The sequence below is a fragment of the Anarrhichthys ocellatus genome, unplaced genomic scaffold, assembly GCF_004355925.1.
Source record: "Anarrhichthys ocellatus isolate YVR2014 unplaced genomic scaffold, GSC_Weel_1.0 scaffold54, whole genome shotgun sequence".
Classification (NCBI taxonomy): Eukaryota; Metazoa; Chordata; class Actinopteri; order Perciformes; family Anarhichadidae; genus Anarrhichthys; species Anarrhichthys ocellatus.
This window is the reverse complement of record NW_022280084.1, coordinates 1983231-1994945: the sequence shown is the minus strand read 5'-3', so window position 1 is coordinate 1994945 and position 11715 is coordinate 1983231. Positions and strand designations below refer to the sequence as shown.

At 41.5% G+C, this 11715-nt stretch overlaps 1 protein-coding gene across 2 annotated transcripts in view; it reads right to left on the bottom strand.

The window, feature by feature from the left end:
• Nucleotides 1–3929: 3929 nt before the first annotated feature.
• The window catches only part of LOC116396198 (contactin-associated protein-like 4), an 82218-nt gene continuing 74432 nt past the window's right edge, over nucleotides 3930–11715 (bottom strand). Inside the window, exons 22-24 of one of the 2 annotated variants that reach the window (XM_031870643.1) lie at nucleotides 7123–7341; nucleotides 5424–5495; nucleotides 3930–4264 (exon numbers count right to left, since the gene is read on the bottom strand). In XM_031870643.1, the coding sequence (XP_031726503.1) occupies nucleotides 4068–4264; nucleotides 5424–5495; nucleotides 7123–7341 (488 nt within the window). In that variant the 3' untranslated portion in view covers nucleotides 3930–4067. The remainder of the gene's footprint in view (nucleotides 4265–5423; nucleotides 5496–7122; nucleotides 7342–11715) is intronic. The other variant, XM_031870644.1, reaches the window with a different exon arrangement.

Genomic DNA, 11715 nt, shown 5'->3' with positions numbered 1-11715 from the left:
TCATGCACAGCCGGCACACAGTCACAGAAAGCACTTTCCTGCCCAATTTTTGAGAACTTACACTTTTCTTTCACCACCTTTTTGCATCTTTTATTCTGTGGGAGCCTTTTAGCAAGGCTTTCTCCTGGGCTCTGATCTGCAACATCTAAACATTAGTTCATGAAACTTCAAATTGAATAGATGTGAAGGTTTAAATGTATCAGTGGTGGAATGTAGAAAATACATTTCTTTAAGTACAGTAAGTCAGTCAGAAAGCTGCAGCTGATTCAGAACGCTGCAGCTTGAGTCCTCACTAAGACAAAGAAAGTGGATCACATCACTCCAGTTCTGAGGTATTTGCACTGGCTTCCTGTCCAACAAAGAATTGACTTTAAAATCCTGCTGTTGGTTTATAAAGCACTGAATGGTTTAGGGCCAAAATACATCTCTGATGTGCTGCTACCTTATGAACCATCCCGACCCCTTAGGTCATCTGGGACCGGTCTACTTTCTGTTCCCAGAGTCAGAACTAAACATGGAGAAGCAGCGTTCAGTTTTTCTGCTCCACATATCTGGAACAAAGTCCAGAAAGCTGCAGGTCTGCTGAGACCCTCGGCTCCTTTAAATCAAGACTTTTCTGTTTGCTGCTGCCTTTGAGCAGACACTGAACAAAACGGTTCCCAATATTTTTGCAGACATGCAACCACTCCAGCTATCAATAAAATTATCCTAATTCCACTCATGCAGAGATACGAACAGTGTCACTTTCCCATCATATTTCAAGGTGTACTGTGTATGTGTGTGTATATATACGATACATATCAACTAACACGCCAATAAGGGGTGTTTAAAGATGTGACATCCTCCTACATGCTGTAGGTGGGCTGATTATTAGCGGGACAAACTGCTATCTAATTGCTCACCTGATTGAAGTGTGAGAAACATCTCCACAGTCGCTCAGATTATAAACGGTAGGTGGGCTGGATAATTACTAGCAGCCTGATATTGGAGAAGTAATATCTTCTCTCCAGCAGAGCAACATGACAAAACATGGAGGATTACAAGTCGAAGCAGAGAGAAACTCTTCTACTAATTTACTGCTCTGTAATGAGACGAGATCCTCATTTACCCCACCAGTGTCTCCATCAACAACCACAGTAAAACGGTCACCCTCGCACTCCTTTCCATATTAATATACTTGTTTGTTTATTGTAAATTTCAATGTTTCTATTTTTAAATCATGTCTGGTATTTTGCACTGTTTGACTAGATGGAAGGTGCGTAACATTAAACAAATTCCTTGTATGTGCAGCATACTCTGGCTCTCTCAGGCTCTGAGACTTAACTTTTTCCTGTGAGAGTTTATAGTAGAAGAACTACAATGCATGCATGATATATCAAGACACAGATTTACAACATGTAGACACGTGTCAGTAGATTGGATACAACTCCAAGTTCCGTCTGCTCAGATTCAGCTGTACAAATTGAAGTTGCGGAGATCAGGATCCATAGTGGCAAAGGCATATTTAAGCCGTATTCAAGCTTTCCAACTAAACAATATTTGCTGACAGCAGAGTAAAAAGATGGATCCTGGTGGTATGCATCATCCCGATCAAATGCATTAACTGTATACTGCACTAACGGATAAAAGGAATATGTATCGCATTACGTTCCAGTGGATTCACTGATCCTTTTAAAGTTTGGCGGCATTGGTGATATCCAAGAATATAAGGCAGCTCAGTTTCACAGCTTGTCTCTGATCAACCAATAACAAGTGATTTTAAATGAATCAAACAGGAATCACTGATCTGAATCATGAGAGGCATCTGAGTGTTTAAACAGTCTAAGTGGCTCTTCACAGATAATCACTGTGATATCCTCTGCTCCTGTGTGCTTATATCCCTCATCTGTGGTCTGCAGAATGTGACCACACTAAACATGCTGCCAAGTTGATTATACTCACAGTTGAGGTGTAAATTCTTGCTGTGGGCCAGCGTCACACAAACAAAAGCTTTATTTATTTTTTCAAATGCTGAGGATTTTCCAACAGAAATTGAATGTGTCACCACATCAGTCAGATTTCTGCAGCAAACTGCACGCTCTATGGATGAGGGAATTATTATTGCATTGCTGCGTAACCTCTTGAACATGTATTTATCCATGTATACTTTGGGGTTGGAATCCACCAAAAGAAATTAAAATCGGTCTCTGGAAAACGACAAACAATTTATTTTCTTTAAACAGGATTTTGTCTGTAACCAAACAACCAGAATCATGGTTCAAAATCTTCTGAATGTTTTTTTTTTTTTTTTTCTCTTTTCTTATGGCATGTCACTCAAACTCACATCACTGTTATTCACCAATACTAGGTACCATTACATCATCATAATTATACTGAGAACCATTCCGCTTAACTACAAACATTGGCAGAGAAGAAACCAAACCACCATCAGCAAAAACTGATTGCTAAATGTCCAAAAATAATTTTCAAATACGGTTTTCATTACATTCACGTCCGCTTGACACCGTCTCTCAGATTATCTCTCTGCTTTCCATCGAGTCACAATCCACCTGTCAGACAGAAGCAGATTAGCATTTCAGAAAACACATCAACTGTCTCTGCCTGCAGTGCACGAGGTGACGCACAGCCACAGTGTTGTCGAGTCTGCGCTTCTGTCGGTGTTCAAAGCTTTACTCTTCACAGACATTTAGAGAGCTGGGAGAGGAAGCTCCCAGCAGGGAGGAGACAACTTAAGTGGGGGTAGAAAGAAACAGCAAAGGGAACCACATGACATGTGATGGAAATCTCGATCACAGGTCACAGATGTGACTTAGTTTCCTGCCAATGCCACTATGTTTAGAGAAGAGAGGAGGGGGAAACAATAAGACAACTGACTTGGAGCTTAGTTTAAAGAGAACAAAGTTTAGTTTGAACCATGGGAAGGGTTTAAAAGTGTTTCTTGGCTGCATTACCTAATGAGGTGTGTGTGTCTGATCTCAAAGCTTTCTTCTGACGTTCTCTCATCGGAGGCTTCTCCTTGCCAGCTTCTAAGCTGAATGTTCACTGCTTATGTTATATTCCTTAAGATTTTCTATAAATTCAAACCCATTTTTTTTTTTATATTTTCTGGTTGGTTTTACAGCAAAAAAACCTTCCTGCCCTGCAAATAAATGAGCTGAAAGTAACTAAAGTGGAGTAGAGCAGCAGATTTGGTTGATTATTCTCTCACAATGTGAAAGAGGTCGCTCCTATTGATAAACTTGCACACTGTTTTCTCATTTCAACCATTACATCATTATAAAAGATACTGATTTATATCCAGTTTAAGGATAATAACTTCAAAGCTTAGTAGATCCATAGCTAAGCTCATAAATTTGGAATTATTTTTGAAATATGGTGAGAGAACATTTTCCCTCACTGAAGAACATTTATATTTACTGAAATTATTTTCCACCGAAGGTCTTACAGAGCTTTAACCTTCAAAGAGTGATTAAAAGCTGCAAGTATAGGTGGGAAGGATGTTTGAAAGAAACAAATAGCTGGAGGATGACTGTATCGTAAAACATCCCTTGGGGTTTACAGACTCAAAGTAAATCGGATGATCACGACCAAAGACATGAAGACTGAAAGTCCAGGTGATATAAAACATCCTGCCAATTTGAAGTACATTTGAAGGGCTCTCCTGTCTCTACATAAAACCTAACCACCACAAGAGGGCCTAGCTTCACATATTTTCTTACCCATACGCCATAAAAATACTGATACCTGCATTATTTCCAACGTTTCAATATGACGGTAGCGTTCGCCAGAGATTTTTACAAAGACATTAATTCCACATTTACATTTTTGAATACTTAGTTGAAAGAAGAATATCAACACCTCATAAGTCCAACACTGTTGCCTGTTTATATCAGTATATTCACAATTTACAGTAAAGCATCAGAAGACTGTTTTTTTTTTTTTTTTTTTTTTGCCTTGACATGCTGTTGATCCACTTCTGCCATCAAAGTGTCTGAGTGGCTCCGAGTGCAGCGTTAAGTCTTGAGGCGTGGCAGGACTTTACTGTCACATGTTCATCTGGTCCCCAGCTAGATAAAATACTCCTTTGGGTTCCCAGTAGAGACGTTCTGGGAGTCCGTCTGGTTGTTGAAAGGGAAATCTTGGCTGTCCTCCTGTTTGACTCCCTTCACTTCCTGGTTCCTATACGTCTCTTTTCTGCGGTAGAGGAATCTGCCGGTTATCGCCAGGCCGGTCACAATCACGAAGATCACCACTGCTATGACACCTGCAAGGTAGAGGACATTTGAGATGTAATGGGCTGAGATATGAGAACATCGCCGTGTCAAATTTCAATACACATAAATGATAAACTACTCAAAAGTCATGCCTACTAAATGTCTTGAATATCTTTCTAATCTAACTTTCAAGTACATTAAACACAATTCGAAATCTTTTGAAACTATCAGGCTCGTCTGCTCTGTTGAGCACATTTGGGAATATGAGAGCAGGTTTCATTTAATTGGAATTCTAAAATACGACTGAAATCAATTTAACACTACATTATAAAGAAACCATGCTTTTTTTTTTTTCCGAGATAACTGCAAATAAGTTTTCCCATCAGCAAGCAATTCCTGCATAGGTTTAATTAGGTGAGCTGCCCTTTGTGCACTGAGACAGTCAGGCCAGTTTAATGGACAGTTTTAAATGACTTTTCTCTGGGCCTCACCTTTTCTATCTACACCATTAGAGTGAACCTTTTCAGTCTTCTCTTTGAATCACTGTGCTGGCGGAGCAACAAAGTTTTAGATGAGTTTTAAAAGAAATCTAGCCTGGCACATCACTTTACTCGTTCTTTGAGCTCAACATCTGTCCACATTGTTGATGATGTGGAACCTTAATACCTGATCTTTGTTAAGTTTGTGAAAAAAATGTTTCACCAAACTAATGCATTCAAGTTACTACCAGGACCTTTAATTTTATGTTGATTTTGGTGCCCCTGTGGACAAAGGCAGTAGTATTTCTGAGCAAACCATATTTTAGTGCAACAGGGTCTGAGAGTCTGCCCTGCACAGTCCTGGTTCTCACGTGACTCCCTCCCTTCTCGCGGGCCCAGAGATGCAGCCTGGGCCCACAGCAGCACTGAAGGAGTTTCTGGTGAACCTGCATGATGTCTGATTTTGCGTGGAATCTAAGACATTGGGAATGAATATGTAGACATAGCCAATCTTCTCGCTGATGGTCTTGTTTGCTTATGTAGGTCATATAGAGGCATCAGTATTACATTTAGACTGTTTTATAACTTTTAATATTTGATAGGTGAAAGTCTGTATGATTGACTTGACTATGATTGTCAACAGTGTACCAAAAACCAAAGTTTCTGCTGTTGTGCCGATGAAGCGGGTCCTTGTTCCAGTAGAGTGAAATACAGTGAAAAGGTTCAGTACCTCCAATCAGAGCAGAGTCGGTCCTGATGGCTTTGACTAAAGGCTGACCTGAACCCCCTGAACCAGACTGGTCTACAGCAGAGAAATAAGACGGAAGGAGGAAAAACATATTAAAGACAGAAAATGAAAAATCAAAGGGCACCAAGAAACGGAGCAGATGTCAGAGTAAGAAAGAAATGAAGAGACAAGAATTACAGAAAAAGATGGTGGAATCATAGAAAATGAAAGGACCAGAAAGAGAGGGACGGAAGAAAAACAAGATCAGAACATCATTCAGAGTAGACGGGGAATACTAAATCAGCTCTCCAAGTGACTCTAATAAAGCATCACAAACTGGATGAGAGCGAGCCCGGAGGAGAGGAAATCCCAAAAGATCTGTGGTCCAAATGAATTAAAGCATTGATCACACTGTCATTAGTCTCCAAAAAACGAGGATATACTGTGTGAGATTAATGAGCCTCTTTACGAACTGGAAAAGCAATTTTCATGCAATTTCAACTCGCAGAAATGAAAAGACAACAGGAGACGTGTGCTACTCGACAAGCAACCTCAAAGCAGATACACAGAAACAGAGCTGGAATATGACGCGTGGTCTGAAATCGAATGCAATCAATTAATGTCATAAAAGTTGTACTTGTCGTATTGGAAAGAGTTCTAGAGACATTAACTACAGTGGGTTTCAACATCTGTCCTAGGAAATGTTCATTTTTTTATTTGCTTTTAGTTATTGTGGTCTCCATATAAAAGTTGTATTCATAGCTCCGAACCTATTGCGTGGCCGGATGCACAAATGACTAAAGTGTTCAAATACCAAAGCAGGTATGAATGAGCTGAGCAGTGTAGCTTGTTATGCTACATAATAAGAGCTTCAGGCTTGATGACTCCCAGTCTGGCAGACAACACTGCGCCGCCGTTGTCACTGTCGGCTGCACTGACTGTGGCTTCTTCTTTAGTACTTAGAAAGGTATCGGAGTCAAATATTGAATATTGTTGTCTGCTTTGTCCTGACTTCCCTCCCACTGTTTGTGCCACTTGGCCTTAAGCCCATTGCTTCATGCTGAAGAAGTAAATCTTTACAAGTGGCTCACGGATTTAACAAAATGAATAATTCATTTAAAATACAGATAAGCACAGTAGTTTAAAAAAACAAATTTTTCTTGGGACTGTATTCTGTGGCGGAATTTTGACTTAACTACAGTGTGTATGTGTATATTCACATGTCACTCAGAAACAGTTAAAAATACTGTTGTACTGAGCACAGAGGAATAAGATCTGCAGTTTTGGCAACATAGTATACTTGTTACTTGCTGGTATGAGTTAAGTTTATTTGCTTTTCATGAAATGTCATGACAATAAGAAAATGTATAAAATATCTTATTCTTTAACTATGTTATACGCAGCTTATCCTCCAGTTTCCGAGCTTCTACATTCAGTCTTCTATGTAAAAGGGAATGTGATTAGCCATTTATAATTGTCATTTACCATGTTTTGTAAATTCAAGGATTTACTATTTGCACGAGTAAAGCTATAACACGATTCTACGCTTCAAATAAACAGTCAAAACACATAATGGACCTCACTTTTGATTCTTTTGTGTTACATTTGTAGAAACCAAAATGAGTATCCCCACCATGACATGTGAAAGAACACATGGTTGTATAAAACTCGATATTGAATTAACCAAACCGACTCCTCCTACCTGACAGGTGGCGTGTGTTCTCTGCTGCGTAGGGATCGGCCGAAGCCGAGGCGCCGCAGTTGGACTGGACTAAAGGTCCAGTGACGACGACGGGGCTGGTGTGCGGGTGGAGCAGAGCAGCTTTCAGAGGACTGATGGAGTTAAAGTGGACCACCGAGAGACAGCCGGTAAAACCGAGAGACGCCAACCGGGACAGATCTGGATCCAAATCATCGGACCCTGTCGAAAGGAATGGAACAAGAGAGGGTTAGATGTGTTTGTTTTAAACTCGAGAAAAGAGATACAAATTACAGAATACACATGCTGTACATATTTCATAAAGTTTATGTTGACATTAACCTGTTGGGCCCTAAGCCTATTTTTGGCATTGGCTCGAAAAATTGCATACCCATACTAAAAAGACTAATTCTGTTACTACAAGGTCTATTTTAATAATTAACGCTATAATAAAAGGGAACACTTGTCAGATGTGTAAATATCAGTGAATGAAGATGGCACACAGGTCAAATTGAAAATGTTAGGTTCGCCTGAAAAAAAAGCACTTTTATTGATATTGTTTCTTTGAAATAATGCAGCTGAAAGCCTAACAACTCTCCCAAATCAGAGCACATGTGAACAGTCTCTCTGCAAAGTTTTTACTTTGATAAAGTGAAGCAGAACAAAATTGGAGATGTTTTAGTACAGAGAGTTTAGGCGAGGTTATCAAAATGTGCATTTGGGCATGTGTGCTATTTGAATTTTCTCATGTACCAAACTACATATTTCACTTGTATATTACTTTATGATGTTCAATACATCCAAATACAGTGGCTTTTTTTTTTTTTTTTTTGGAAAATTCAACCAGACATCTATATTTTCCCATTCAAAAAAAACACAAATCAACTGAATGTTGAATCCAAATGGAACAGATTTTTATTTGAGCAAACTGTAAAAACACAGGTAAAACCAATAAACTATTTACAAAATTCTCCATTATGTCGTTACATACGACATCCCAGGACCCCTCACATCGGTTCAGGAAAAACTCCCCCATCAGAACATTATTGTCCAGTGTGCCACAGCTGGAAGCAGTTCTTTTTTGGGTTGAGGCAGAGAGGAACATCGCACCTCGTGCAATAAATGGATGTCTTCACCCTCAGCATTCCTGCATCGTGGCACCTCTTGCAATATCTCCTGACCCTTGTTCCCTCGCTGTCAAAAAAACATGGGCTTGCAAATGGTGGAGGGTGCAGGTGGGGTGGCTGCTGAGCCGTCTGCAAACTCCAGCATCTCCTTGGCCAACTGCTCCATGAAGCCCTTGTGGGTGAAGGGCTTCGTCTGTGTGGGGTCCTGCCTCAACTTGAACAGCTCCTTGTGCAAGAGGTAGCTGTTCACAGCAGCGATGTCCACAAAGTGATAAAAAAAAGTCTTATACCACTTCAAGGTCTTGTAGCGGTTGCTGTAAGTTCCGATCGGAGCATCAAATAAATCCACACCCCCCCATGCTGTGATTGTAATCCACGATGCTGTCCGGAACTTGTAGCGACTTGTTCTGCCACACCCCAGCCGCCTTCACCTTTCTCTTCGCTGTCTGTCCACTGTAGGCCTGATGCATTGTGGAACACATCGTCACCTCTCTCGTGTCCTTCCACTTTACGAAGAGGAGTTTACCACTCTGGATCCATCGCATGTCTCCCCTCTCAGCCTTTTTGGGCAGGTCGTTGGTCTGAGTCTTAGGGAAGCCAATGCGATTTTTCCTGATGGTCCCACAACAGCCGATGTTCTTTTTGGACAGATCAGTGAAGAGAGCAGGGCTTGTGTAAAAATTGTCAGTGTATAAAAAATAGCCGCCACCGAGGAGAGGGAAAGGCAAAAGGACCAACACGGCTGAGTAACTCAGACCGTGGCCTGTGGTGGACTCACTTTTTCCCTGGTACACAAAGAAATTCCATGTTTAGCCAATCGATGAATCAGCCAGCACGTACAGTTTGTGGGCTTGTCCTTCATGTACTGTTCACACTGATGCGGGCTTTGCTTGCGACCGTCCGCTCATCAATTGACAGATTCTGATACAGCTGGAAATTGGCTTTGCAGGCGGTCACCATGTCTGTGTAGAGCGGCTTGATCAGCAGTGTTTTTTTTTTTTTTTTGTTCTCGTCCTCTTTTGGGTCACTGAGGTGAAGTGACCACACAATGGACTCAAAGCGGTCCCGTGTCATGTGGTCACCGGGGAACTGGAAGTTGTAAGGCCACATCTTTCTCCAGTAGTCAGACCTTTGGTGGACCGTCACAAGGCCAGTGAAGATGATTGAGAGGAATGTGTAGAGGTCCTTCACGGTGAGCACGTCCCATTTGAACTTCATCCCAGCTTGCTTTCTTTTGTCAGCGTTGGCATTTGTGTTCCCAATAATTTTCTGGACAGTAATCCGAGCCACTGGTGTCGTGTGTTTTTTCCTGATGCACGAGGCCCTCCTCATCAGATGACAAATCTTCAGGACAAAGGACGTTCCAAGACTCAGTCCCCACCAGTTCCACGATTTCCTCCCTGGTGAAATGTCTTCGAGACTTGTTTCGACATCTTCCTCTAAATCAATTCCCAAAAAGTGTTGAAAAATAAACCTCAAAAGTTACTCGCACGATGCTAAAACATCCAGAAGCTATGCGTAATGCAGTCAAGTGCGTAATGAGGTCTCTGGTCTTGCTGGCTCGTTTTTATTTACGCACAGCGATAACCTTCGATTCCGTTGGCCGAGCTCCATGGTACATACCTCCTTGGATTCGTTAGAGCCAATAGAATTGAGCTAATCACTTGGAAATGACTGACAGCCCTGTTAGCCAGTCAAAATCATCAAGTCTCCGAAAATAGTGAGCCGTAGGCTTCAGTGCAGAGAGGAGGTTCCTCCCATTCCTGATGGGTAAAATCCCCCCTCCCTGAGGAAAGGAGTGTCGCTGCTGCTAGTCAGGAAGTCCGTTGAATGTTTACCGGCAAAATGCGGGGATATATACTTTTACTTCTTGAAAACGGCAAAAGTGAGCCATATTTATGATCATAAAGCGATAATGTGATTTGTGTTGCTGGTGTCTGTTGGCTCATATCTCAGCGATAGTATGACGGAGAGAAATGTTACGGTTATGTTCGTAATCGTTGTGGTGTTGGCGTGCTTTGTTCTATCTTGCTTTGTTTGTTAGCATCTAGCTTCAATTATTATGTCCAGAAATGTGCCGCGTGTGCACACAAAATGCGAAATTTGAATATGTTATTGCAGTAATGCTAATAGTTGGTGAGTTGTTTTGGGAGTATGTTCAAATGGCTTTTATATTATATTTTAGCCCAGGTTGTGAAGTTTTACGTGGTATGCGACATCATTATATTCGTTTTGTAATGAATAATTGTTTTCGATGGTTTATGATAGTGTCGAGAGACCCCCATCACCCCCCCTTTGGACCCGAGAGACCCCCGGTCTCTCGGGTCCAAAGGGTTTTAAAATCAAGTCGGTGATGAATAACGCTGCTTCTGTACAGTCCTGACATGCTTTTGAAATACATCCCTTAACACTGAGTAAATAAAACCTATACTGAGATGAGAGAGGCATTTTGTCAGCTATATGTTTAATACTTATGGGCTTTATCTCAACTCAATACTTATGGCCATGCACTAACGGGTTCACTGACTCTGCTGCAGATCGTCCTGTTAACCCTCATTGTGGGGACATTGTGGGCAGTACATTAACTTGAACTGATTAAGCGTCTGTCAACATCATTCATTCGTTGTACTGAGTACAATGCTTTTGTTTATTTACTCTGAGTGCAGCAGCAGGACACAAACTGATCAAGTCCGGATCCATAATGCGCATCACCATCCAATCAGAGAGAATGTCAAACATAGACAGTTACAGTTGCCATTACACCAGTCTGCATCCGTCACTACTCGAGACAGATGTGCACTTTCACCTCCAATCTGTCTACTTTATGGACTTAAATCCCTTCATCTTTCACCTCCACTCCTTCACAGCAGCTGTGAGAGCCGACGTTACCGCTGTAACCAGCTGCATCAGTGTCTGTTCAGATGACTGAGAGGTGACACGTCTGTATGCTGATGAGAGCAGCAGGAAACATTACTGCCGCCTGTAAGCTCCCCTCAGCAGGAACACTCTTCACTCCATCACCCCTCTCCCCGCCCCCCGTCTGTCTCTCTGTATTCCTTCCGGGTCCATTAGTTTGGCACGTCAGGATCAGAAAAGCAGCAGGAAAGTGGATTTTCTGTCGTTTCCTGCCAACCCCGTCATCCATCAGCCTGAGGGGAGGGCCGGTCACATGCTGACATGACGGGGTTAAAACACACCGAGCTGAGTTACAACATCCTGGAGCTTCACATCCCAAACAGAGAAAAGATCTTGGATAATGTAATAGTTGCTCCATAAGAAATGTGGTGTGCATGGCTCACATACATTGTTTTATTATGACATTTAGTTGCATGAAATGGTATGTTAAGTTTTGACAGGAACCGATGACAATTTTGCATGCAATCATTTTAAATTATTCCATTTCCTGAATGCCAAAAAATGCAAGTCATTAACTTTCAAGCACAGAGTAAAAGGCCTCTGAAACACCAAT